The 23,282-nt window shown below is 44.6% G+C and overlaps 1 protein-coding gene across 3 annotated transcripts in view; it reads left to right on the top strand.

The window, feature by feature from the left end:
- ALDH9A1 (aldehyde dehydrogenase 9 family member A1) overlaps positions 1–23,282 on the top strand; it is a 309,783-nt gene that overhangs the window by 137,019 nt on the left and 149,482 nt on the right. For all 3 annotated transcript variants that reach the window (XM_030205969.1, XM_030205968.1, XM_030205967.1), the window contains exon 5: positions 9,112–9,246. In XM_030205969.1, coding sequence (XP_030061829.1) covers positions 9,112–9,246 — 135 coding nt within the window. The remainder of the gene's footprint in view (positions 1–9,111; positions 9,247–23,282) is intronic.

Raw genomic sequence — 23,282 nt, 5'->3', positions numbered from 1 at the left:
GTAGATTAGCATGTTACCCTTTCTCGCTCAGGGTGGCCTGGTTCTTCCAAGGCAAAATTAAACAGGTTTCACCAACAGCATATTCCTGAGGCAATTCTTTATTCCAGCCTCTGGGCACACTTCTTCTAGCTTAAATACTTTATACATTCACATCACAATGCCTCCCCACACAGATACCTGGGCTCAGTACTAAATTCAATACTTTGGGGACTTCTAACCCCAGGCTTTGCAGCCTGCTTCTCAGTACTGGGACACACAGCCCCCCCCCCCCCCCTCCTTTGGACACACAGTCCTGGACACACAGTCCTACTTCTTCTTTGGACACCCAGTCCTTCCTTCTTTGGACACACCATCCTTTCTTTGAACACACAGTTCCTCTAAGTACTGAGGCTACACAGTCCAACACTAATGCTTTAGGGACTTCTTACCCCAGCCTGCTTTTCTTCCTTGAGCACACAGTCTACCACAAGTCCATAGGGTTCAGCCAGTTTTTTCCAGGGAGATCCTCTTTCTTCAGCTATCAGCTCTCTTTTCTTCCTTTCACAACCCAGGTGGGGTATAAAGTGGTTAATAGCTAAACAGGACCCAGCCTGCACCTGTAGCCATCCCAGGACTCTCCCCGGTCCTAGCGACCTCCAGCTATGCACTCCCCTACTGGCACCCTCTAGTGACACACCTATACATTTTCCCTCGCCATTCTTAAGGGAACAGCGTCATCTAGTGGCCTGCCCAGGATAGGACAGCCTCTTATCACAATATCTGTTCTCCATTGTAGAATGTCTTTATGGAACCTCTCTCCATGTTCATCACCTACGTGTCCAAAATTGGGTGGGAAAAAGTCCAGATGGGAATGTAAGAAATACATTTTCAATGACATTCGGCAGCCAAGTTGTTCATATACTTTAAGCATGTTGTCGACTAGTTCAGCATAGTTTTCAGCTCGTCTGTTCCCAAGGAAGTTCTGCACTACTAGCACAAATGCATCCCAAGCATTAATATTATAACTGAATAGGATTTGTATGTATAACTTAAAATCTAGACGTGTCAGGCAAATTCGGAGTTCATATTTGGAATCGGCGGGTTCAATTTAGTACAAATCACACGTTTTTCTTGCAGTAGCAAAATCATTGTTGCGTTGTGTTATTGAAAGTTGAACAGTCGTTGTTAATGATGCATAAATTTGAAGATTATAGATTTTTTTTTTGCTTTACATAAACTAAAAGTACCATGGCAAGGAGGAGATATAAAGCATTGATTAAGACTGAGCAGAAATTAATGTTTGAATTTTATACTGTTTCTCCCCATGGTTTAAATAAAGAAATTGATTTGCTGGCTTGTATATAATATAGATATCATTAGTGCATAAAGTTATGTAGAATATGAGGACGTTTCCTTGATACCTTGATAGTTTGTGTTTAATAATGCCATGCATAGTTAATACTGCATTAGATATTTGAATAAATTAACTGTATAACAGATTTTATGATTTTGTATATTTTCGTTGGTACAGTTGTAATTCTCATATATTTTCTTGTTTAGCCTCAAAGGACACATGCAGACCATCTCTTTTTGCCTGATTTGCAGTATTTCATGTTCATTATTGATGTTTTTAGAATTTTTAAAGTTATGATTAATTTCAATGTTTATGCGTATTTAAGAGTATGTATTGCTATACATTCTTACATTTGTATATTTATGTGCAGCATTTATCATTAGCTTTTTTAGTTTTTTTATATGATTGTCATTTAATATCATTGTAGATTAAAATTGTAATCACGTATTTGTATAAGTCTGTAGTTAATGTTTACCATTTATTCAGTTTATTTTATTATTTTTTTTAAGACACTACGAATCTTTTTACTAGGGCATCCTTGTTAATCTATGCTCCTCGTGTTCTGATGACATCATCAACGTCATTGGAACGCGTACAAGATGGCCGCTGGAATGCATGGCATTTTAAATCATTTTTGATGATTTTCTGGCCTATTTTGCAGTGATTTTTTTTAATTAGCATTTTAAGAAGGGCATAGCTGGCAGATGCTGAAAACATCATTATTTTTAAGTTTTGAAGTTTCAACGGAAATGCTGTTTTTTGCTGCCTTCTTTTTGAGTATTTCGTTTTTGGCTCCACTTTTTTGTTTTGAGCATTCTTATGCATTTAGGACTGAAGTTGCTATCTAAATTTTAGTTTATGAATGCATTTAAAGCATTTTTAGGAACTCAATGTTTTGCAGTCATCTTTGACCCCCTTAGCCTGTATAAAACTTGTTTGCTTTTCAATATGACTGATTCCTTGTTTTGAGAGTGAGATGACAAGCTGCCGCTCTGCATTATACTGCATTTATCTGGTTTTCAGGAGCTGCCATCTGTAAGTATTTTATAAGCCTTATTTTAAAGGTATTTTTAAAATAATTTTTTTTAAAAAGTGATTTGCCTGTTTTTAGACTTTTCTTCTTTAGGCAGTCTTGGATACCTGTTTACTAGCTAGGGGAAGCACTGCTTTACCCCTTTGTTGTACGTGTCCTTTTTGGTGTATACTTAATCTATTCTTATATACATTCACTATGGTGTTTTGACGCAGAGTTTTATATTCATATTATGTACACTGTGGTATTTTGAAAGTACAGCTATGGTCTGTATTGGTTAAGAATGCTATAACTGAGTTACTGTGCATTTGGCTTATTTTATCTGGTTCACGTGTCTGCACTCCCTCCCCCCCCTTAAGTATTTTATATCTTCAGTCTATGATTTACTTCGGGTCTATTTCAATAACGGTTTCTCTGGACTCCGGGTCTGCTCTGGTTTCTGTTTCTTGTTGTTTTCTGCAGGCTTGAAGAGCCGTTTTTTGGTGGTGTGTGTGCGTGTTTTTTTTTTGTTTATTTAATTTTATTTTTATTTAGCCCCAGCCTTATGGAATTCCCTCCCAGATTATCTTTGTTTGGAATCAAACGTAATAAAATTTAAGGGCTTCTTTTACTAAGGCGTGCTAGCATTTTTAGTGCGCACTAAATGTTGGTGTCATCCATAGGACTATATGGACATCACTAATGTTTAGCACTCGCTAAATATTAGTGCGCCTTAGTAAAAGACCCCTTCCTTGTCATCAAGCAGATGAATTCATTACGAGTGGGTTGTGTCCATCAACCAGCAGGGGGAGATAGAGAGCAGTGAAAAACCATAGTGCCTCATGGCCAGCTAGCTCCATCTGCCTCTTCAGTATTCTCTATCTCCCCAGCAGGGTGGTTGCAGCTTGTTCAAGCTACTTCAGAAAATCTGCCTGGGGTGGCTCCTGTGCTTTTGCCAATTGTAGCAGGGGTGTTGTGGCTGATGGTGTCCCCTTTAAAGGCAAATAGGTTAGCCCTTTCCCTGCCTTACCCGGCCCCCGATGTGGAAGTAGACAAATAGGCAAGCCCTGTCCCTGTCTTTGCCCAAGCTGTGGATGCAGGCACATAGGTTCGCCTTTTCCATGCCTTTCCCACGCTACTTATCCTCCGGAGTTGAAAATTTGCCTCTTTCGCTGTTGCCTCAAACTTTCCTCACAGCGTTATAAGTCGCGCTTTGGCGCTGCGATCCCAGAAAAGAGGTTTTCTTCTGATTGTGCAGCGTGACCGGAGCTCGGAGACTCGGTCTGGTGAGGTAAGAGCATTTTGTAGCTCCTCCGGGGAGGGCCTGCGTTCGGGACGATTTTGGTGCGAATCCGCCATTTTGAATTTTCTCCGCTTTCGGCGATGGCTGCTGAGAAAGTAAAGGGCTGTTCCGTTTGTGGCAAGCGCAAATCTGCAGTGGGGCTCTGTAAGGTGTGCTTTTCAGACGGTAGAGCCGGCCCAAGCATGGTGAGCGATGTTCCTTCCCGCTTCCTGTTTAACAGGAAGTGCATCAGAGAGAGCCGGAGGACGCGGCAAAGGGGAGCGGGAACAGAGCTGCCTATGAGAATGAATGGCAGGCAGTGAGGCATCGCTGACGGGTACGGGTGAAGATAAGAATGCTGGGAGTCAGGGACCGAGGCAGGCAAATTGCGAGGGGATATTGGGTGGGCCCTGCTTATTGCTTATTTGCTTATTTCCGATCTGAGGAAGAAGGGCAACCTTCGAAAGCTAATCAAGAAATGTATTAAGTTATGTCCAATAAAAAAGATATCATCTTATTTTCTTTTCCATGTTTTATTTTGTTTGATTTCTATTGATAACCCCCTGTTGACCAAAACTCGTTCCTGGGGTGAGGAATATAATGCTTTAATCACCGAGAGAAATTGTCCTTAAAACCCATATGATGCCAAAGAAGCAAAAAGAAAGTCCCAATGCACCCGGTCAAAGGCCTTCTCAGCGTCAAAGCTAATAAGCATAGACTGAAAGCCCACCCGTTTCCTGTAATCCAATGAGGCCAAAATAGTTTCAAGATTCTTAGCAACAGAACGATCCCTCACAAAGCCCACTTGCGCTTGATGCAAAATTGTAGGTAGAACACGGGCCAACCTCTCTGCCATGATTTTCGCAAGAAGCTTAGCCTCATAGTTCAGAAGTGAGATAGGATGGTAAGACTCCGGTAGGGTAGGGTCTCTTCCTGGTTTGAGCAAAACAATTATCTGTGCCATATCTAGCGACGAGGGCAACCCTTCCTGATCCACAAGTTAGTAAGAGGAACCACCGCTTCTGCACCCATAAATTAGTAGAATTCTGCCCGAAATCCATCCACTCCCGGGGCCTTAAGTAGTGGGTTTCAATATATTATGAGAGCGACTTCATCTTCCAGTATGGGGGAATTTAAGTAGTCTCTCTGTATCCGGGGGTGTGGCGTAAAGATTGGAATAATACTTACGGAAGATATCACATATTGCCTCATCTGAGTGGGCTCTAACACCTCTCTCATCACAGAGCGTTAAGATTTTATGTTGACTCCCTTTGGGTTGGACCAATCGAGCCAGCAGCCTCCGTGCTTTGCCATGTCTATATAACATATAATGATAATATATCTGTGATTTAAGAGCTTGCTGATGGAGGAGAGTATTCAGCGCCACCTGCAACTCCAGCACCTGCTGACAATGTGTGCTCGCATGAGAGTTCCCCAGGCGCTGTCGCGCTCGTCACAACTGGGAGCCCAACCTTAGGATCTCTCGGTCCCTTGCTCTTCTAACATGATGTGAGTAGCTGATAATTTCCCTGCGAAGTATCGCCTTTGCGGCTTCCCAATATAACACCGGGTCAGCCTCGTGTTCTGCGTTGTGGGATTTATACTCACTCCACCAACCAAGAAGGCGTTCTCAGAAAATAGTATCTTTGTTCAGCTCAAGAGGAAACATCCAGTGACCACAACGGCCACCCCTTGCCCCCAGAGACCAGTCCATCCATACCCAAGCATGATCTGAGATAGCGTATGGACCGATCTCCGCTCGTTCCACCCCACTAAATTTCCTCATAGACAATAAGAGGTAATCTATTCTGGCTTGAGTGGAGTGTGCCCGTGAGAAATGAGTAAAATCCTTGTCCGAGGGATTCAACTCTCTCCACACATCCACAAGATCCAATAAGCGACTAATTTGAAGCAAACCTCTATTGGTATAATAGGTCGTGGGTAAACCCGGCTGAGACTTGTCCATCTTGGGATCCCATACTGCATTAAAATCTCCTCCCACTATCACGGAATTGTGTTTATGTTGCAGAAGAAGATTACTCACTTTGCGATAAAATCTTTTATCATATTGATTTGGGGCATAAAGGTTACAGACCAGGTGATGGTTGAGGCTTATCTCGGCCAAGATATATCTCCCCGTTGGGTCTGCAGCTAGTGTCTGTACATTCTCTGCAATTCCCTTCCTAATCAAAATAGCCACTCCTCCCCTCTTCCCTTGAGCTGCCTCTGCTACACAGTCTCCTACTCACCAAGTTTTGAGTTTGGTGTGTTCTTGGGTGTTCATTGCATTTGTATCCCACATTTTCCCACCTCTTTGCAGGCTCAGATGTGTTTCTTGGAATAGGGCTATGTCAATTTTGTGCCTATACAAATGTTATAAACTTTTTGTTCTCTTTATAGGTGAATTTATTCCCCCCACATTCCAAGTTACCATTTTCACCATTGGAAAAGTTCAAACAAGGCAGTGACCTGTTGCACTTGCAAGCATTGAGCCCAGCAGGGGCGTCCCAGCCTGCGCCCCCCCCCCCCCCCCCCCCGGGAATAACAACTCCAAATTTTCATGTTGCTTCACACAACCATTCTGCTTCACCTCACTCCCCGACTCACACTCCTGTGTGTCTAATCTGTTGTTCCCAAACTGAACCTGTAGCCCCCTTACTCAACCCCTCCCCCTCCCCTCCCACCCTCCAAGCATACTCCACCCCAACCCTCCAAACTTAATGTTCCCCCCACTATCATGTCTAACACCTCCCCCTGTCCCCCCCTTACAAGTTAACCTGTTCAGAACAAATAAGTCGGACCCATCCTTCATTAAGACATTGTAAAATAATAATAATGAAAAATAAAAAAAGGGGCAATAAGTCTTTTACACGATACAGAACTTGCAGTAAATACTGGTGTCAAATTCAAGTAACCTTGGTTTAACCTGAAAGTAAATGAAGTCCCAGATCATAACCAATCCCAAAGATCTAGTGAATGCCTCAATTATATGTTGACAGTCCCAAGAAAACCAGTTAATGGCTCAGCTAAACAGTAGCCCTAGTGTTACCAGTGGGCTGCCGCGACACTCCAAATCTCCTCAGATCAAAGCAAAATCTCTACCGGATTTTGCTGTTATGGCTCCCAGTGTATGCCTCCAACTTGAAACAAGTCAAAAAGAAAAGTTCCATCGGAGCAGGGCAGCAAACAAATATAGAGAGTGAAAAATACAAACTGGTATCCCTGGAATGATCAGCGAGTTACTTCCTCCTGGTCCACGGAGCCCGGCTCTTCCATCTGTGTGAGGAAACCACGAGCTTCCTCCACAGTTGTATATGTCTGGGTAGATCCATTATAGGTGGCTTTAAGGGTGGCAGGATACACCAGAGTAAATTTTATTTTCAACGCAAACAGTTTGGAGCAAATGGGTGCAAAGGCTGTGCGCTGAGTTGCCACTCCAGCCGAGTAGTCCTGAATGCAGAATGTACCTTCTGGTTCCCATAAGACAGTGATTTTCCGGCGTGTAGCGCTTGTTTGTGCACAAAGTTCAGAACACGAAAAATGATCACCCTGGGCTTAGGCCGCTCTTCCTGTCTAGGTCCCATCCGGTGTGTGCGCTCCAGCCGCAGAGGGCCCCAGCTTGCCCGGTAATTGCAATTCTTTAGTAAGCCATTGCTCCAGGAATCCCCTCAAGTCTTTATCCAGAATGGTCTCTGGGAATCCCACCAATCCCAAATTGTTTCTGTGGGACCTGTTTTATTTTAGCTTCTAGCGCGGCTAGTTTCCCATGCATCGAGTCCTGCTTTTCCTCTGCTTTAGTGACCCAGTCTTCCACATCGCTAGTGCGCTGTTGAAAAGCTACACAATCTTTTGCCAAGTCTGTTATCTGAGTTTGTAACCATTCCAACTGGGAATCAATAGGAGTTAGGTGTCGCTCCAAAAGTTCCTTCATTACCGCCGTTACCTCATGGGTAATCTTAGTGACCCAAGCCGAGGATACGGTGGGGCTGGCCGGACTCGGAGGCGCTGCCATCTTGTCTTCCACGTTCTTGCCTCGGGCCTTATCTTTATGTGTTGGTTGCGTCGTCATTGTCCCACCACCCACTAATCTCAGGTATCCAGGTCCCTGTCCTTTCGTCTCTCCAGGCTGGAGTCAGTGTTTTGGGGTCCAAATATCGCTTTAAACACAAAGGGAATGGACGGGGGTCAGAGAGAACCCCTCTGGCATGGTGTCACGTGATCTAGGAAGAAACTTTTAAAAGAAGTAGATGAACAAACAAGGAAAAACAAGTAGCAAATGCACAAATACAGTGGGAAATATAAAGTGTTACTCTAGGAACCATATGTAGAGGAAATCTGGACACATGAATGGTTAAAAAGAGAACTGAAACCTAAGGATGAGAGACTTATTTAAAACATTTATAGTCCATATATTGAAACATCTGTATGGATAACAATAAAAACACACACAGTATCAATATATAAAACAATGAAAAAAATTTAAAGCAAAACCAAACAAATTCCCATAAATACAAAGCAGTTTTGTATTGTTCATCATAAATAGTTTGTTGTAAAATATATGTATTCTTTGAATTATCCAAAATACAGTTGTAGTCCAGGACAGCAGATATATTACAACATCACTATACCGGAAAAGCATCAGGATGATGACCGTAAGAGAATTCTGGAAAACAAAAAGGTTATGATAATCTGGGAGATCCCATCCCAACCAATAAAATGCTACATGCCAGAAAACCAGACATATTGGTAAGAGAGAGAGAGAGAAGATCCTCAAGTACCAAGAAATGTAGTCCAAGACTAAGAAATTGTGGCAGAAAAATACAGAAATATTTCACATCATTTTGGGTGTCATAGATTTGATCAAAAAATTATTTTGAAACGCACCTAGATAGGATATCTATACATGTTACATCTTATGCATTACAGAGGGAAACTCTTGGGCATGGTACAAATTCTAAAGCAAGCATTAGCAGTAAATTTGAGAAAGTAAGATCGTACTTCACATACCCAAGCTTAGGACTGAGGTTCATTCCTATCATGCTGGGTGCAAAACTAATCCATTTGGAGAAATTGCCCCCAAAAGAAACAGAAGAGACACTTCTGTGGGAGAGCACTTTTTAAGACCAGAGAATTACATCAATGAGAATTACATCAATGACTTTGTCGGAATACTAAGAGGAAGTTTTTAAAATACTCCAGGAAAGTAAGACCTTTGAGGATAGATGACTAAAAATATTTTGACACAGAGACAAAGACTTAATAGAGTTCTGGGTTTACTATCACACAAACTATAAAAATATACTGTTTTGTAATCTTCTGATTACCTATAACTTCCCCCCCATCCTTACCTTTCCCTTTGAGATGTCATTGGCATGCTATTATGTTTTATTTCTGTATTCTGATATTGTCCTGACCTGTTAAAGAAGCTTCTTTGGGTGGGAATCTTGTTAATAATTGCCTCTTTTGTTTTTCTTCACCTAAAAGGTCAGCACGTACAGCTCCCTGGTGGATCCTTTGGTTACACCAGGAGAGAGCCTCTGGGAGTGTGTGTGGGCATCGGAGCATGGAATTACCCCTTCCAAATAGCCTGCTGGAAAGCGGGTCCAGCCTTGGCATGTGGTAAGGAAAACCTGCTTAATCTGTGCATCTTCTTTTTTCATATATTTTTAAGGAGCCTGCTGATCATTTTTCCTCATTTCTCATGTATTGTTGGACTTGGTGGATATTCTTAGACCAGGGCTTCTCAACCCAGTCCTCGGGACACATCAGACCAGTCAGGCTTTCATGATATCCATAATGAATATGCATGGGATAAATTTTGCTTACAATGAATTCAGATTTATCTCAAGCATATTCATTGTGGATATCATGAATACCAGACTGGCCTGGTGTGTCCCTAGGACTGGATTGAGAATACCTTGTTTTAGACTACGCTAGAAAAGCGGAGAGATACAAGGCATTATAACATTCTCATTTTTGTTTTTCATTCCTTTCCTAATAATTCCTAACATTCTGTTTGCTCTTTTAGCTGCTGCAGCACTCTGAACAGAGGGTTTCAACATACAATCAACAATAATACCTAATCCTTTTCCTGGGCAGTAACTCCTAATGTGAAACCTTGCATCACGTAAATAAAATTTGGGTTCCCCTTTCCCATATGCATCACTTTGCACTTGCTGACATTAAACATCATCTGCCATTTGAATGCCCAGTCTCGTAATGTCATCTTGCAATTTTTCATAATCCTGTTGTGATTTAACAACTTTGAATAACTTTGTGTCATCAGCAAATTTAATTACCTCTCTAGTTATTCCATAGCGTCCCAGAGATCAATCCAGAGACTTGTGGGTTATGTCCCTCTGCCAGCAGATGGAGATTGAGAGAACCACAGAGGTTTGGTATATGTGACCCTGTGTAGCTGCCATTCTCTCTATCTAGCAGATGGAGAGACTTAAACATGCAGCTGTGCATTGATTTTGGCTCCTGTCCCCGGGTCCAGTAGAACCTATTTTGGGGTTGAGGCTCCCTGTGTGAGATTTTAGGGTACATAAGTAATGCCACACTGGGAAAAGACCACGGGTCCATTGAGCCCAGCATCCTGTCCACGACAGCGGCCAATCCAGGCCAAGGGCACCTGGCAAGCTTCCCAAACGTACAAACATTCTATACATGTTATTCCTGGAATTGTGGATTTTTCCCAAGTCCATTTAGTAGCGGTTTATGGACTTGTCCTTTAGGAAACCGTCTAACCCCTTTTTAAACTCTGCCAAGCTAACCGCCTTCACCACGTTCTCCGGCAACGAATTCCAGAGTTTAATTACGCGTTGGGTGAAGAAAAATTTTCTCCGATTTGTTTTAAATTTACTACACTGTAGTTTCATCGCATGCCCCCTAGTCCTAGTATTTTTGGAAAGTGCGTGAACAGACGCTTCACATCCACCTGTTCCACTCCACTCATTATTTTATATACCTCTATCATGTCTCCCCTCAGCCGTCTCTTCTCCAAGCTGAAAAGCCGTAGCCTCCTTAGTCTTTCTTCATAGGGAAGTCGTCCCATCCCCGCTATCATTTTAGTCGCCCTTCGCTGCATCTTTTCCAATTCCACTATATCTTTCTTGAGATGCGGCGACCAGAATTGAACACAATACTCAAGGTGCGGGCACACCATGGAGCGATATAACGGCATTATAACATCCTCACACCTGTTTTCCATACCTTTCCTAATAATACCCAACATTCTATTCGCTTTCCGAGCCGCAGCAGCACATTGAGCAGAAGGTTTCAGTGCATTATCCACGACGACACCCAGATCCCTTTCTTGGTCCGTAACTCCTAACGTGGAACCTTGCATGACGTAGCTATAATTCGGGTTCTTTTTTCCCACATGCATCACCTTGCACTTGCTCACATTAAACGTCATCTGCCATCTAGCCGCCCAGTCTTGTAAGGTCCTTTTGTAATTTTTCACAATCCTATCGCGAGTTAACGACTTTGAATAACTTTGTGTCATCAGCAAATTTAATTACCTCGCTAGTTACTCCCATCTCTAAATCATTTATAAATATATTAAAAAGCAGCGGCCTTAGCACAGACCCCTGAGGAACCCCACTAACTACCCTTCTCCATTGTGAATACTGCCCATTTAACCCCACTCTGTTTCCTATCCTTCAACCAGTTTTTAATCCACAATAGGACTTTTTCTCCTATCCCATGAGCCTCCAATTTCCTCTGTAGCCTTTCATGAGGTACCTTGTCAAACACCTTTTGAAAATCCAGATACACAATATCAACCGGCTCCCCTTTGTCCACATGTTTGTTTACTCCTTCAAAGAATTGAAGTAAATTGGTCAGGCACCACCCTATACTTCTCCTGCCAACCCCTCTGTGTTTGTACCTCTCACTGTACCTGGCTTCAGTTTCTCTCCTGCCTCCTTAAAAAAAAAAAAAACTAAAGCAAAGCTTCTGAAGAAAGCGATAGCTGGTGAGCTTTTCAATTATTTTCAGGCAGACAGGTGAGAGAGCACTGGGCTTTGACTGGGAACAGTGCTCGGGGTCAGGTGGTATTCAGTCCTTGGTGGGCTTAGTATGATAACGCAGTCGGAATCAGCGAAACACTGCTCCTGGTGTGGGAACCAGAGAGCAGTGTCCGGGGCATATGATGTGTGTGTGTGCCTTGACACATGGGGACCACAGCTGACAGTGTTAGTGGGGTCTTCTGTGCCAATTGATACCATGGAGGCACCAGAAGCCGTTTTGGTGGGAAGCCCTGGCCTTCTGCCATTTTTTCTTCCTTACCCCATCTTTGGCTGCGGGGCAGACAAGCGATCAGCATGCGGCCCCAGGGCTGCATAAGTACATAAGTATTGCCATACTGGGGCAGACCAAAGGTCCATCAAGCCCAGTGTCCTGTTTCCAACAGTGGCCAATCCAGGTCACAAATACCTGGCAAGATACTCAAAAAAGTACAAAACATTTTATGCTGCTTATCCCAGAAATAGTGGATTTTCCCCAAGTCCAATTTAATAATGGTCTATGGTACCGGGAGCTCCGGGGCGTCGAGGGACTCGGCACCTGAGAAGCGTCGACGCCGGGAGGTCCACTCACCCTCCATCCAAGAGGTGACGGTGCGTCAGTCTTCAGACAGTCCGGTACCGCCTCCTTCCTCTCCACAGGTTCTGCCTCTGGCTCCTGCACAGGCCCCACAGCCTTTCACGGCAGACACTCTTGACGAGCGCCTCAGAGCCATTCTTCCGGGTCTCCTGGAGGGGCTGCTGCGCCAGTCTGTTCCGGTACCGGGGGTGCTTGCGCCTTCGGTACCGTTGATGGAAGCGGCAGCGAGCTCTTTGCCTGTGGTGCGGTCACCAACGCTGATGCCGCTTGCGGCTTCGGCCCTGGCTGCCACCCAGGTCAACTTCCCGTCAACATCGCTGGAGGGAGCTTCATCGCCGCCGGCATGGAAGTAGACTTCTCAACATCGTCATCGAGGGCATGGTTCCTCGGAGTCGAGATGGTCCCGGTTTCTGACTGCAGTTCGTGAACTCTTGTCCGACACCGAGGAGGATGCCTCGTGGGGAGGAGGATCCAAGATATTTCTCTTCTGAGGAGTCTTGTGGTCTTCCTTCTGATCCCACTCATTCGCCTGAAAGGAAGCTTTCTCCCCCGGGGAGTCTTTCTTTCTCATCCTTTGTGCGGGAAATGTCAGTGGCTATTCCCTTCCCGGTGGTATCTGAGTATGAGCCCAGGGCCTAGATGTTCGAGGTCCTTGACTATCCTTCACCACATAAGGAGTCGTCCACTGTTCCTCTGCATAATGTCATTAAACAGACATTGCTGAAGAACTGGACGAAACCACTATCTAACCCCACCATCCCCCAAAAAGCTAAGTCCTTGTATCGAATCCATGGGGAGCCTGAGTTGATGAAGTCGCAGTTATGGATTCTGCTCTCAGAGCCAAAAGTTCTAGAGATTTTGCCTCGGTGTCCCCGGGACGGGAATCTAGAACTCTGGACTCTTTTGGGAGGAAGGCCTATCAGTCCTCCATGCTTGTTTCCAAGATTCAGTCGTACCAGCTCTACATGAGCATCCACTTGCGGAATAATGTCAAGCAACTGGCGGACTTGGTGGATAAGCTCCCTCCGGAGCACGCCAGGCCTTTTCAGGAGGTGGACAGGCAGTTGAAGGCGTGTCGTAAATTCTTGTCCAGGGGTGCTTACAATTCTTTTGATGTTGCGTCCAGAGCCACTGAACAAGGTATAGGTGCGCAGACTCTCATGGCTGCGTGCCTCTGTCCTGGACAATAGGGTCCAGCAGCGGCTGGCGGATGTCCCTTGCCAGGGCGATAATATTTTTGGCGAGAAGGTTGAACAGCTCAACCAGTGGGAACCCGCTATGGACAATCTCTCCCACCGGGTGCCTTCAGGATCTACCTCATCAGGTAGACGTTTTTTCCGGGGAAGGCGGAATGCTCCCTATGCTTACAATAAGCGTAGGTACAATCCACCTTCCTGACAGCCTTCTCAGGCTCAACCCCAGGGTGCTCGTTGTCGTCAACAGCGTGCGCCTAGAGAGGCCCCCACAGCTCCCCAGCAAAAGCAAGAGACGGGCTTTTGACTGGCTCCAGCTGAGCATAGCCGCTGTAAAAGTGTCCGTGCCGGACGATCTGCTGGTCGGAGGGAAGCTAAAATTTTTTTCACCAAAGGTGGCCTCTAATAACCTCCAATCAGTGGGTTCTCAAAATTGCCCACTGGGAGCTCAATCCTTCAGCTTCCAGCACAGGCAGGTACTTGCAGAGGAACTCTCCGCCCTTCTCAGCGCAGGGCAAGAAGGGCTGGGATTCTATTCCAGGTACTTCCTTGTGCAAAAGAAAACAGGGGGGATGCATCCCATCCTAGACCTAAGGGCCCTGAACAAATACCTAGTCCAAGAAAAGTTCAGGATGCTTTCCCTAGGCACCCTTCTTCCCATGATTCAGGAAAACGACTGGCTATGCTCTCTGAACTTAAAGGATGCTTATACGCACATCCCGATACACAAGCAGTATCTACGATTCTGTCTGGGAACACAGCATTTTCAGAATTGTGTGCTGCCCTTTGGGCTCGCGTCTGCGCCCAGGGTATTTACCAAATGCCTGGCGGCTGTTGCAGCGTCGCTATGCAGACTGGGAGTGCATGTGTTCCCTTATCTTGACGATTGGCTGGTGAAGAACACTTCAGAGGCAGGAGTCATCTGCGGTCCATGCAGATGACTATTCAACTCCTGGAGCTACTTGGGTTTGCCATAAATTATCCAAAGTCCCATCTTCTTCCAGTTCAGAAGCTAGAATTCATAGGAGCTCTGCTGGATTCACGGACGGCTCATGCCTATCTTCTAGAGGCGAGGGTGGACAACCTTCTGTCTCTTGTTTCCTTGGCCAGAGCGTCTCAGCAGGTCACAGCTCAGCAGATGTTGAGACTACTAGGCCATATTGCCTCCACAGTCCATGTGACTCCCATGGCCCGTCTTCACATGCGATCAGTTCAATGGACCCTAGCTTACCAGTGGTTTCAGGCCACAGGGGATCTAGAAGATGCAATCCAGCTACCCACCGAATTTCGCACTTCCCTTCAATGGTAGACAATTCGATCCAATTTGACTTTGGGATGTCCCTTCCAATTTCCTCAGCCGCAAAAAGTGCTGACCATGGATGCCTCTCTCCTGGGGTTGGGCGCCCATGTAGACGGGCTTCACACACAAGGAGCTTGGTCCCTCCAGGAATCAGGTCTTCAGATCAGTTTCCTGGAGTTGCGAGTGATCTGGAATGCTCTAAGGGCTTTCAGAGATCGGCTGTCCAATCAAATTATTCAAATTCAGACAGACAGTCAGGTTGCCATGTATTACGTCAACAAGCAGGGGGACACCGTATCTCGCCCCCTGTGTCGGGAAGCCATCCAGATGTGGCTATGGGCTCATGCTCACGGTATGCTTCTCCAAGCCACGTATCTGGCAGGCGTAAACAACAGTCTGGCTGACAGGTTGAGCAGGATAATGAAACCTCACGCGTGGTCGCGCAACTCGGGTGTGGTACACAAGATCTTCTGAGCGTGGGACCCCCCCCCCCCCCCCTCGGTGGATCTTTTTGCCACTCAGATCAATCACAAGGTCCCTCAGTTCTGTTCCAGACTTCAGGCCCACGGCAGGCTAGAATTGGATGCTTTTCTCCTTCATTGGGGGAGTGGCCCCCTGTATGCATATCCTCCCATACCTTTGGTGGGGAAGACTGCTGAAACTCAAGCAAGACTGTGGAACCATGATTCTGATAGCTCCTTTCTGGCCAAGTCAGATCTGGTTCCCTCTTCTTCTGGAGTTGTCCTCCGAAGAACTGTGGAGATTGGAGTGTTTTCCAACCCTCATCACTCAGAACGAGAGGGCGCTTCTGCATCCCAACCTCCAGTCTCTGGCTCTCACAGCCTGGATATTGAGGACGTAGAGTTCGCCTCCTTGGGTCTTTCAGAGGGTACCTCCCGAGTCTTGCTTGCTTCCAGGAAAGATTCCATGAAGAAGAGTTATTCTTTCAAATAGAGGAGGTTTGCTGTCTGGTGTGATAGCAAGGCCCTAGATCCTCGCTCTTGTCCTACACAGACTCTGCTTGAATACCTTCTACATTTGTCAGAGTCTGGTCTTAGGACCAACTCCGTAAGAGTTCACCTTAGTGCAATTAGTGCTTATCATCAACGTGTAGAGGGTAAGGCTATCTCTGGACAGCCTTTAGTTGTTCGCTACATGAGAGGTTTGCTTTTGTCAAAACCCCCTGTCAAACCTCCACCAGTGTCATGGGATCTTAACGTCGTTCTCACCCAGCTGATGAAGCCTCCTTTTGAGCCACTGAATTCCTGCCATCTGAAGTATTTGACCTGGAAGGTCATTTTCTTGGTGGCTGTTACTTCAGCTCGTAGAGTCAGTGAGGTTCAAGCTTTGGTAGCCCATGCTCCTTATACTAAATTTCATCATAACAGAGTAGTCCTCCGCACTCACCCTAAGTTCTTGCCCAAGATGGTGTCTGAGTTCCATCTGAAACAGTCAATTGTCTTGCAAACAATTTTCCCCCGTCCTTGTACCCGCCCTGCTGAACGTCAGTTGCATACGTTGGACTGCAAGAGAGCATTGGCCTTCTATGTGGAGCAGAGAAGCCCCTTCAAACAGTGCGCCCAAATGTTTGTTTCTTTTGACCCCAACAGAAGGGGAGTTGCTGTTGGGAAACGCACCATTTCAAATTGGCTAGCAGATTGCATTTCCTTCACTTATGCCCAAGCTGGGCTGACTCTTGAGGGTCATGTCACGGCTCATAGTGTTCGAGCCATGGCGCAGCGTCTGTGGCCCACTTGAAGTCAGCCACTATAGAAGAGATTTGCAAGGCTGCAACGTGGTCTTCAGTCCACACATTCACATCTCACTACTGCCTTCAGCAGGATACCCGATGCGACAGTCGGTGCTGCAGAATCTGTTCGGGGTTTACAATCCAACTCCACCCCCTTAGGCCCATTTTTGTTCTGTTCCAGGCTGCACTCACAGATTTTTCTTCGTAGGTCAATCCTTGTTATGTCCTCGCCGTTGCGAGGCCCAATTGACCTTTCTTTGTTGTTTTGAGTGAGCCTGGGGGCTAAGGATACCCCATTCGTGAGAACAAGCAGCCTGCTTGTCCTCGGAGAAAATGAAGATACATACCTGTAGCAGGTATTCTCTGAGGACAGCACGCTGATTGTTCTCAAATACCCGCCCGCCTCCCCTTTGGAGTTGCCTTTCCTTCTTTGCTTTGTTATCAAACTGACAGTGCTCTCGTGCGATGGGTGGGAAGCTGATGGCTGCATATGTGCGCTGCGCGCGATCGAAGGCTCTAGCAAACTTTTGTTGCTAGGGAGCTTTCCGATCTCGGGGGCTGCCGTGGACGTCACCCATTCGTGAGAACAATCAGCCTGCTATCCTCAGAGAATACCTGCTACAGGTATGTATCTTCATTGTACTGTGGAGGAACCAGAGGCAATGAAAGTAGCACCACCCAAGAAACATCCCCCAAATAATGACAGAATTGTGAAACGCAGAAAATTCGTACTGCTTGGAGACTCCGTTATCAGAGACATTAACTTAGAAACACAATTCAGGGGTTCCAATCTAGTGAAATGTCTTCCTAATACTACTATTTCGCATTTCTATAGCGCTACAAGGCGTACGCAGCGCTGCACAAACATAGAAGAAAGACAGTAAGCATATCAATTCAATTAATGTGTACAGGAAGGAGGAGAGGAGGGTAGGTGGAGGCGAGTGGTTACGAGTCAAAAGCAATGCTAAAGAGGTGGGCTTTCAGTCTAGATTTAAATGTGGGCAAGGATGGGGCAAGACTAGGGGCTTAGGAAGTTTATTCCAGGTGTAGGGTGCAGCAAGACAGAAGGCACGAAGTCTGGAGTTGGCAGTAGTGGAGAAGGGAACAGATAACAAGGATTTATCCATGGAGCGGAGTGCACAGGAAGGGGTTTAGGGAAGGACGAGTGTGGAGAGATACTGGGGAGCAGCAGAGTGAGTACATTTATAGGTTAGTAGAAGAAGTAAAACGGATAGGGAGCCAGTGAAGCGACTTGAGGAGAGGGGTAGTATGAGTAAAGCGACCCTGGCGGAAGACGAGACGGGCAGCAGAGTTTTGAACCGATTGGAGAGGGGAGAGGTGACTAAGTGGGAGGCCAGCAAGAAGCAGATTGAAGTAGTCTAAATGAGAGGTGACAAGGGTGTGGATGAGAGTTTTGGTAGAGTGCTCGGAAAGAAAGGGGCGGATTTTACGGATGTTGTAAAGAAAGAAACGACAGGTCTTGGCGATCTGCTGGATATGAGCAGAGAAGGAGAGAGAAGAGTCAAAGATGACCCCAAGGTTTCGAGCTGAGGAGACAGGGAGAATGAGAGAGCCATCAACAGAAATAGAAAACGGGGGGAGTGGGGAGGTGGGTTTGGGGGGAAAAATGAGAAGCTCGGTTTTTGTCATGTTTAATTTCAGGATCTTCAGCTACAAGATGTACAGGCCAAATACTGAAAGTGATCCGAGAAGAGAGCGAGGCTTCAAATACTGATGATGTAATTCACCTGGGAACAAATGACCTGGCCAGCAATAGCAAGTTTACAGTACAGAGAGAATTCCAGAAGTTTGGGGAGGGACTGAAATCTTTGGTTCGGACTGTGGCTTTTTCTGAAGTAATTCTTACATGGGGGAGGGGAGAAGAAAGACTATGCAAAACAGAGGAATTCAATAAGCGACATGAGTATTGGTATAAAGAAGAAGGTTTTAGATACATAGGAGCATGGGGTAATACATGGAAAAATAACAGGCTGTACTGTAATGATGGGCTACATCTTTCTGTTATGGGAAAAGGATCCTTGGGGAGAAATTCAGACAATATGTTTCTAGACATTTGAGCTAGAGGGTGGGGGTGACCAAAGGAAATGAGGGATTTCGGAAAGTCACCCCCAGAATAAACGTGGCAGAGGGAAAGGTCATGTAAATATAGTAAACCACCTAAACTCACTAAGCACATGGAAAGGTATGTGCACAAATGCTTATAGTCTAAGTAAAAAGGTTCAAGACTTGCAAGCCCTGATGTTTGAAGAAAACTTGGATATTGTTGCTATTATGGAGACGTGGTTCAACGATTCCCACGAATAGGATGTGACCGTACCGGACTATAAGCTTTTTAGGAAGGATAGAGAGGGCCAAAGGGGTAGAGAAGTGGCTCTGTATGTGAGAGGCTATATCAGAGCGGCTGAAATCCGGGGAACCTGGGGAAAGGAAGAAGCTTTATGGATCGTCCTGGAACGAGAAGGTGGAACCTGTATCCACACGGGGGTTATCTACAGACCTCCTGCGCAAGGATCTGATAGAAGATATTCAAAAGATTGGTATGAAAGATTTCAGTTTGTCTGACGTGGATTGGAACGTCCCATCTGCCGAATCGGAAAGATGTAGGGAGATTGTGGATGCCTGTCAAAGTGCCTTGCTCAGACAAATGGTGACGGAACCCACAAGGGAAGGGTTGATGCTGGATCTAGTGCTCACGAATGGAGTTAGTGTTTCCGATATCCAGGTGGGTGCCTACCTGTGTAATAGTGATCACACCGTATGGTTTGATATACGGGCGAAGGCAGAGTGCGGATGCACAAAACTCAAAGTACTGCATTTCAGACATACTGGTTTTGATAAAATGGGGGAATACGTGAAGAAGGAGCTGTTGGCATGGGAAGGCATAGGAGAAGTGGAAAAACAGTGGTCCAAGCTAAAGGCTGTTATAAATATGGCGACTGATCTATTTGTGAGGAAGTAAACAAAAACAAGAGAAGCAGGAAGCCTATATGGTTCTCCAAACAAGTAGCTGAAAAAATAAGAACAAAAGAGGCTTTGTTCCACTCTTCCCCCACGAGTTCATTCTTAGAAGTCATTTAACACGCAACAGATCACATAGGATCCACTGAGAAAGTGCAAAACCGAAAGCAAACACTATTATACAAAGGAGCCAGAATGAACGTATTGAAATTACTCCTAGGAATCTACTCCTTAACATTGGTCCAAATACTGTTAGCCACACCTCTCGATGATTTTAACACCATACCAATACTACACAGCCGATTCAGGATTACCAGACACACCAACCTCAACCAAACCAACAACAGAACTTACAATAGCAAAACATTATCCCACAAACAAACTGCACAACCAACACAAAAAAGCTCTATTAAATCCAAATCGGCATACAAACGACAACTAATAAAGATTCCCACTTTCACCATTACGGAAGATCCATACCCATACCTTACAACTTAAATAGGTTACATCAATGCCAGAGCAACAGTAAACAAAACAGAAATTATAAAAGATTGGATCACATCGGAAACCTTAGATTTACTCTTCATCAGCGAAACCTGGATCCATGACCAAAAAGATCTCATAATACTGGACCTTTGCCCTCCGGGATACAACATTACACACTGGACCAGAATAGGTAAAAGAGACTGAGGCATTGCCATAATCTACAGACCCCATCTCACTGTAGAAACCACTGCTGAATCAATCACACCTCAACTAGAAATTGCCTCATTCAGATTGCAACATAAAAGTGTAGCCGGCAATCTAAATTGCGTCCTATTCTACAGACCACCAGGCACTTGGAGCGAAGCATATATAACCCTAATGGATTTCATATTGGCCACTTGTACATCTAACTCAAACATACTAGTCATTGGGGACATAAACCTTCATTTAGAAGACCCAAACTCAACTAGTGTCCAAGATTGTAAGGAATTCTTCCAACTATGGGATTTTGAATGGCCACATCCGAATGCCACCCACAGAAAAGGCCACACACTTGACCTGCTAACCCATAAATTCGCAACAGACCAAATCTTTAAAGTCATTGACCACAAATGGATGGAAATTCCATGGTCAGATCACTTCAGATTAAATCTGACCCTACATTGGCTGAAGAATGGCATCTCAAAACTGTTGAAAAAAAATCTTACCAAACCAGAGGTAAAGTGAACACAACTGCATTTTGGCAATCAATTTACAACAACAATTGGTTTATTCCATCTGATTCTATCAACTATCTTGCAGATTGGGAATCGAGATGTATTACCGTTCTAAATGAATTAGCTCCTTTACGAACAATAACCATTCACAAACCAAACAGGACCCCATAGTTCCAACGAAAATGTGAAACAATTAAAATGTAGAGCCAGACAACTTGAATGAGCCAGGAGAAAAAACAAAAATGATCAAAATGTAAACGCTTGGAAAGAATCACATAGAAAATACAAATATGAAATAAAAAAATCCAAATGGGACTGCTATGATGAACAACTAGGTTCTGACTACAAAGACATGAAAAAGTTATACAAGCTACTGGATAAATTACTAGACACAAAACCAGTGTCCTCAACAAAATCAGGAATCCCAACAGCAGACGATCTTGCTAACTACTTCAAAGGCAAAATTGTCGATCTACGCAAAAATATGTCACAGGACTACACCAACCTTGATACCTTCCTTAATGAGCTAGACCCACGCTCAGAAGAATACCCAGCCGACCGAACTTGGACAAATTTCTCCCCGATCACACAAGAAACATTAGCACTAGCAACCAATAAGATCTCTACAGCCTACTGTCAGTTGGACACCTGCCCCAATTATGTAATGAACCCCCCCCCCCCCCCCCCCCCCCACTCGGTTCATCACTGAACTTACCTCCCACCTCAACTTCTTGTTCCAGCATGGCATATTACCCAGAGGCAAAGGTAATATACTACTCACACCATTACCAAAAGACACCGAAAAGAAAACTAACAATATCACCAACTACCGACCTGTGGCATCCATCCCACTTACAACCAAACTGATGGAAAGCATCATAGCTAAACAACTTACTGAATACATCGACAATTTCTCAATCCTTCATGAATCGCAGTAGGGCTTCAGATCTCTCCACGGTACAGAAACTGTCCTGGTAACTTTCCTAGCCAAGTTCAAAAAGGAAATCGCATTAGATAAAAACATACTCCTCTTGCAATTCGACTTGTCAAGCGCATTCAATATGGTTGACCATTATATACTATTAAGAATACTTGACAAGATAGGCATAGGAGGGAAAATACTCAAATGGATCAAGGGTTTCCTTACCACAAGATCTTATCAAGTAAAAGCAAACTCAAACATGTCACCATCATGGCGTACCAGTTGCGGAGTAGCCCAGGGTTCACCTCTCTCACCCATATTATTTAATCTGATGATGATCCCCCTTGCTCATTCCCTGTACAATCATGATCTTAATTCTCTTCTGTATGCGGATGATGTCACCATTTATTTATTTATGGTTCATTTCTACCCCACATTTTCCCGCAAGTGCAGGCGCAATGTGGCTTACATGAATTATACAAGAAGAAAAGTACAATACATGAATGCTATTGAAGAATAAGGGTGTGACGCTAACAACAATAATAATGACTAAACAGCAGAGTTACTGATGGAGTATGTTTTTTCAAATAGGAATGTTTTCAACAACTTCTTGAAAAGGTGGTGATCAGCTTGCGATTTTAAGTACAAAGATAGAGCATTCCAATTCTTCGGGCTGGAGTAGTGGAAAGACTAGGCAAAAAGAAGCTTATATTTGACACCCCTACAACAGAAATCACTGTTGCAATAAAGACTAGTTTAAGCTTAATGGATGCCTGGGCATCGACATTCAAACTCAACAAGGAAAAAACTCACTGCCTTATTCTCTTCTCTCACCAGAAAACAAACCTCCCTTCATCCATAAAAATCCCGGAACATACTCTCCCAATATTGGACAAACTGAAGATCCTTGGAATTACTACTGACACCAACCTAACCCTGGAGAGCCAAGCCTCTGCCACCATGAAGAAAATGTTCCATGCAATGTGGAAACTCAAGCGGATCAAACCATTCTTCCCAAGGGAAACTTTCCATAACATAATTCAAACAATGGTACTATCACATGTTGACTACTGTAACGCCATATATGCGGGATACAAAGAACAGATCTTAGTACTGGGCGGACTTATACGGTCTGTGCCCTGAAAAAGACAGGTACAAATCAAGGTAAGGTATACACAAGAAACTAGCACATATGAGTTTATCTTGTTGGGCAGACTGGATGGACCGTGCAGGTCTTTTTCTGCTGTCATCTACTATGTTACTATGTTAAGGAAACTCCAGACCGCGCAGAACACGGCAGCTAGACTCATTTTCGGAAAGACAAGATTTGAAAGTGCTAAACTCCTACGCGAAATACTGCACTGGCTACCAATCAAGGAACGAATAGCCTTTAAAATTTGCACTCTGGTCCACAAAACAATCCATGGTCTGGATCCAACCTACATGACCAAACATATCGACTTACCAACTAGAAACATCATCGAATCATCAAGAACATTTCTAAACCTGCTTTGCCCAAACTGTAAAGGACTAAAATTCAAATCAACATATGCATCCATCTTTTCCTACATTTGCACCCAGCTCTGGAACGCATTACCTAGAAACATTAGAACTGTGAACACCCATCTAAAATTCTGAAAAGACCTCAAGACTCACCTCCAGAAAGCCTACCCAGCAGACCCGAACTAATTCATGAACA

Source organism: Microcaecilia unicolor, chromosome 6 (assembly GCF_901765095.1).
Source record: "Microcaecilia unicolor chromosome 6, aMicUni1.1, whole genome shotgun sequence".
Taxonomy (NCBI): Eukaryota; Metazoa; Chordata; class Amphibia; order Gymnophiona; family Siphonopidae; genus Microcaecilia; species Microcaecilia unicolor.
This window is presented reverse-complemented; position numbering and strand designations above follow the sequence as displayed.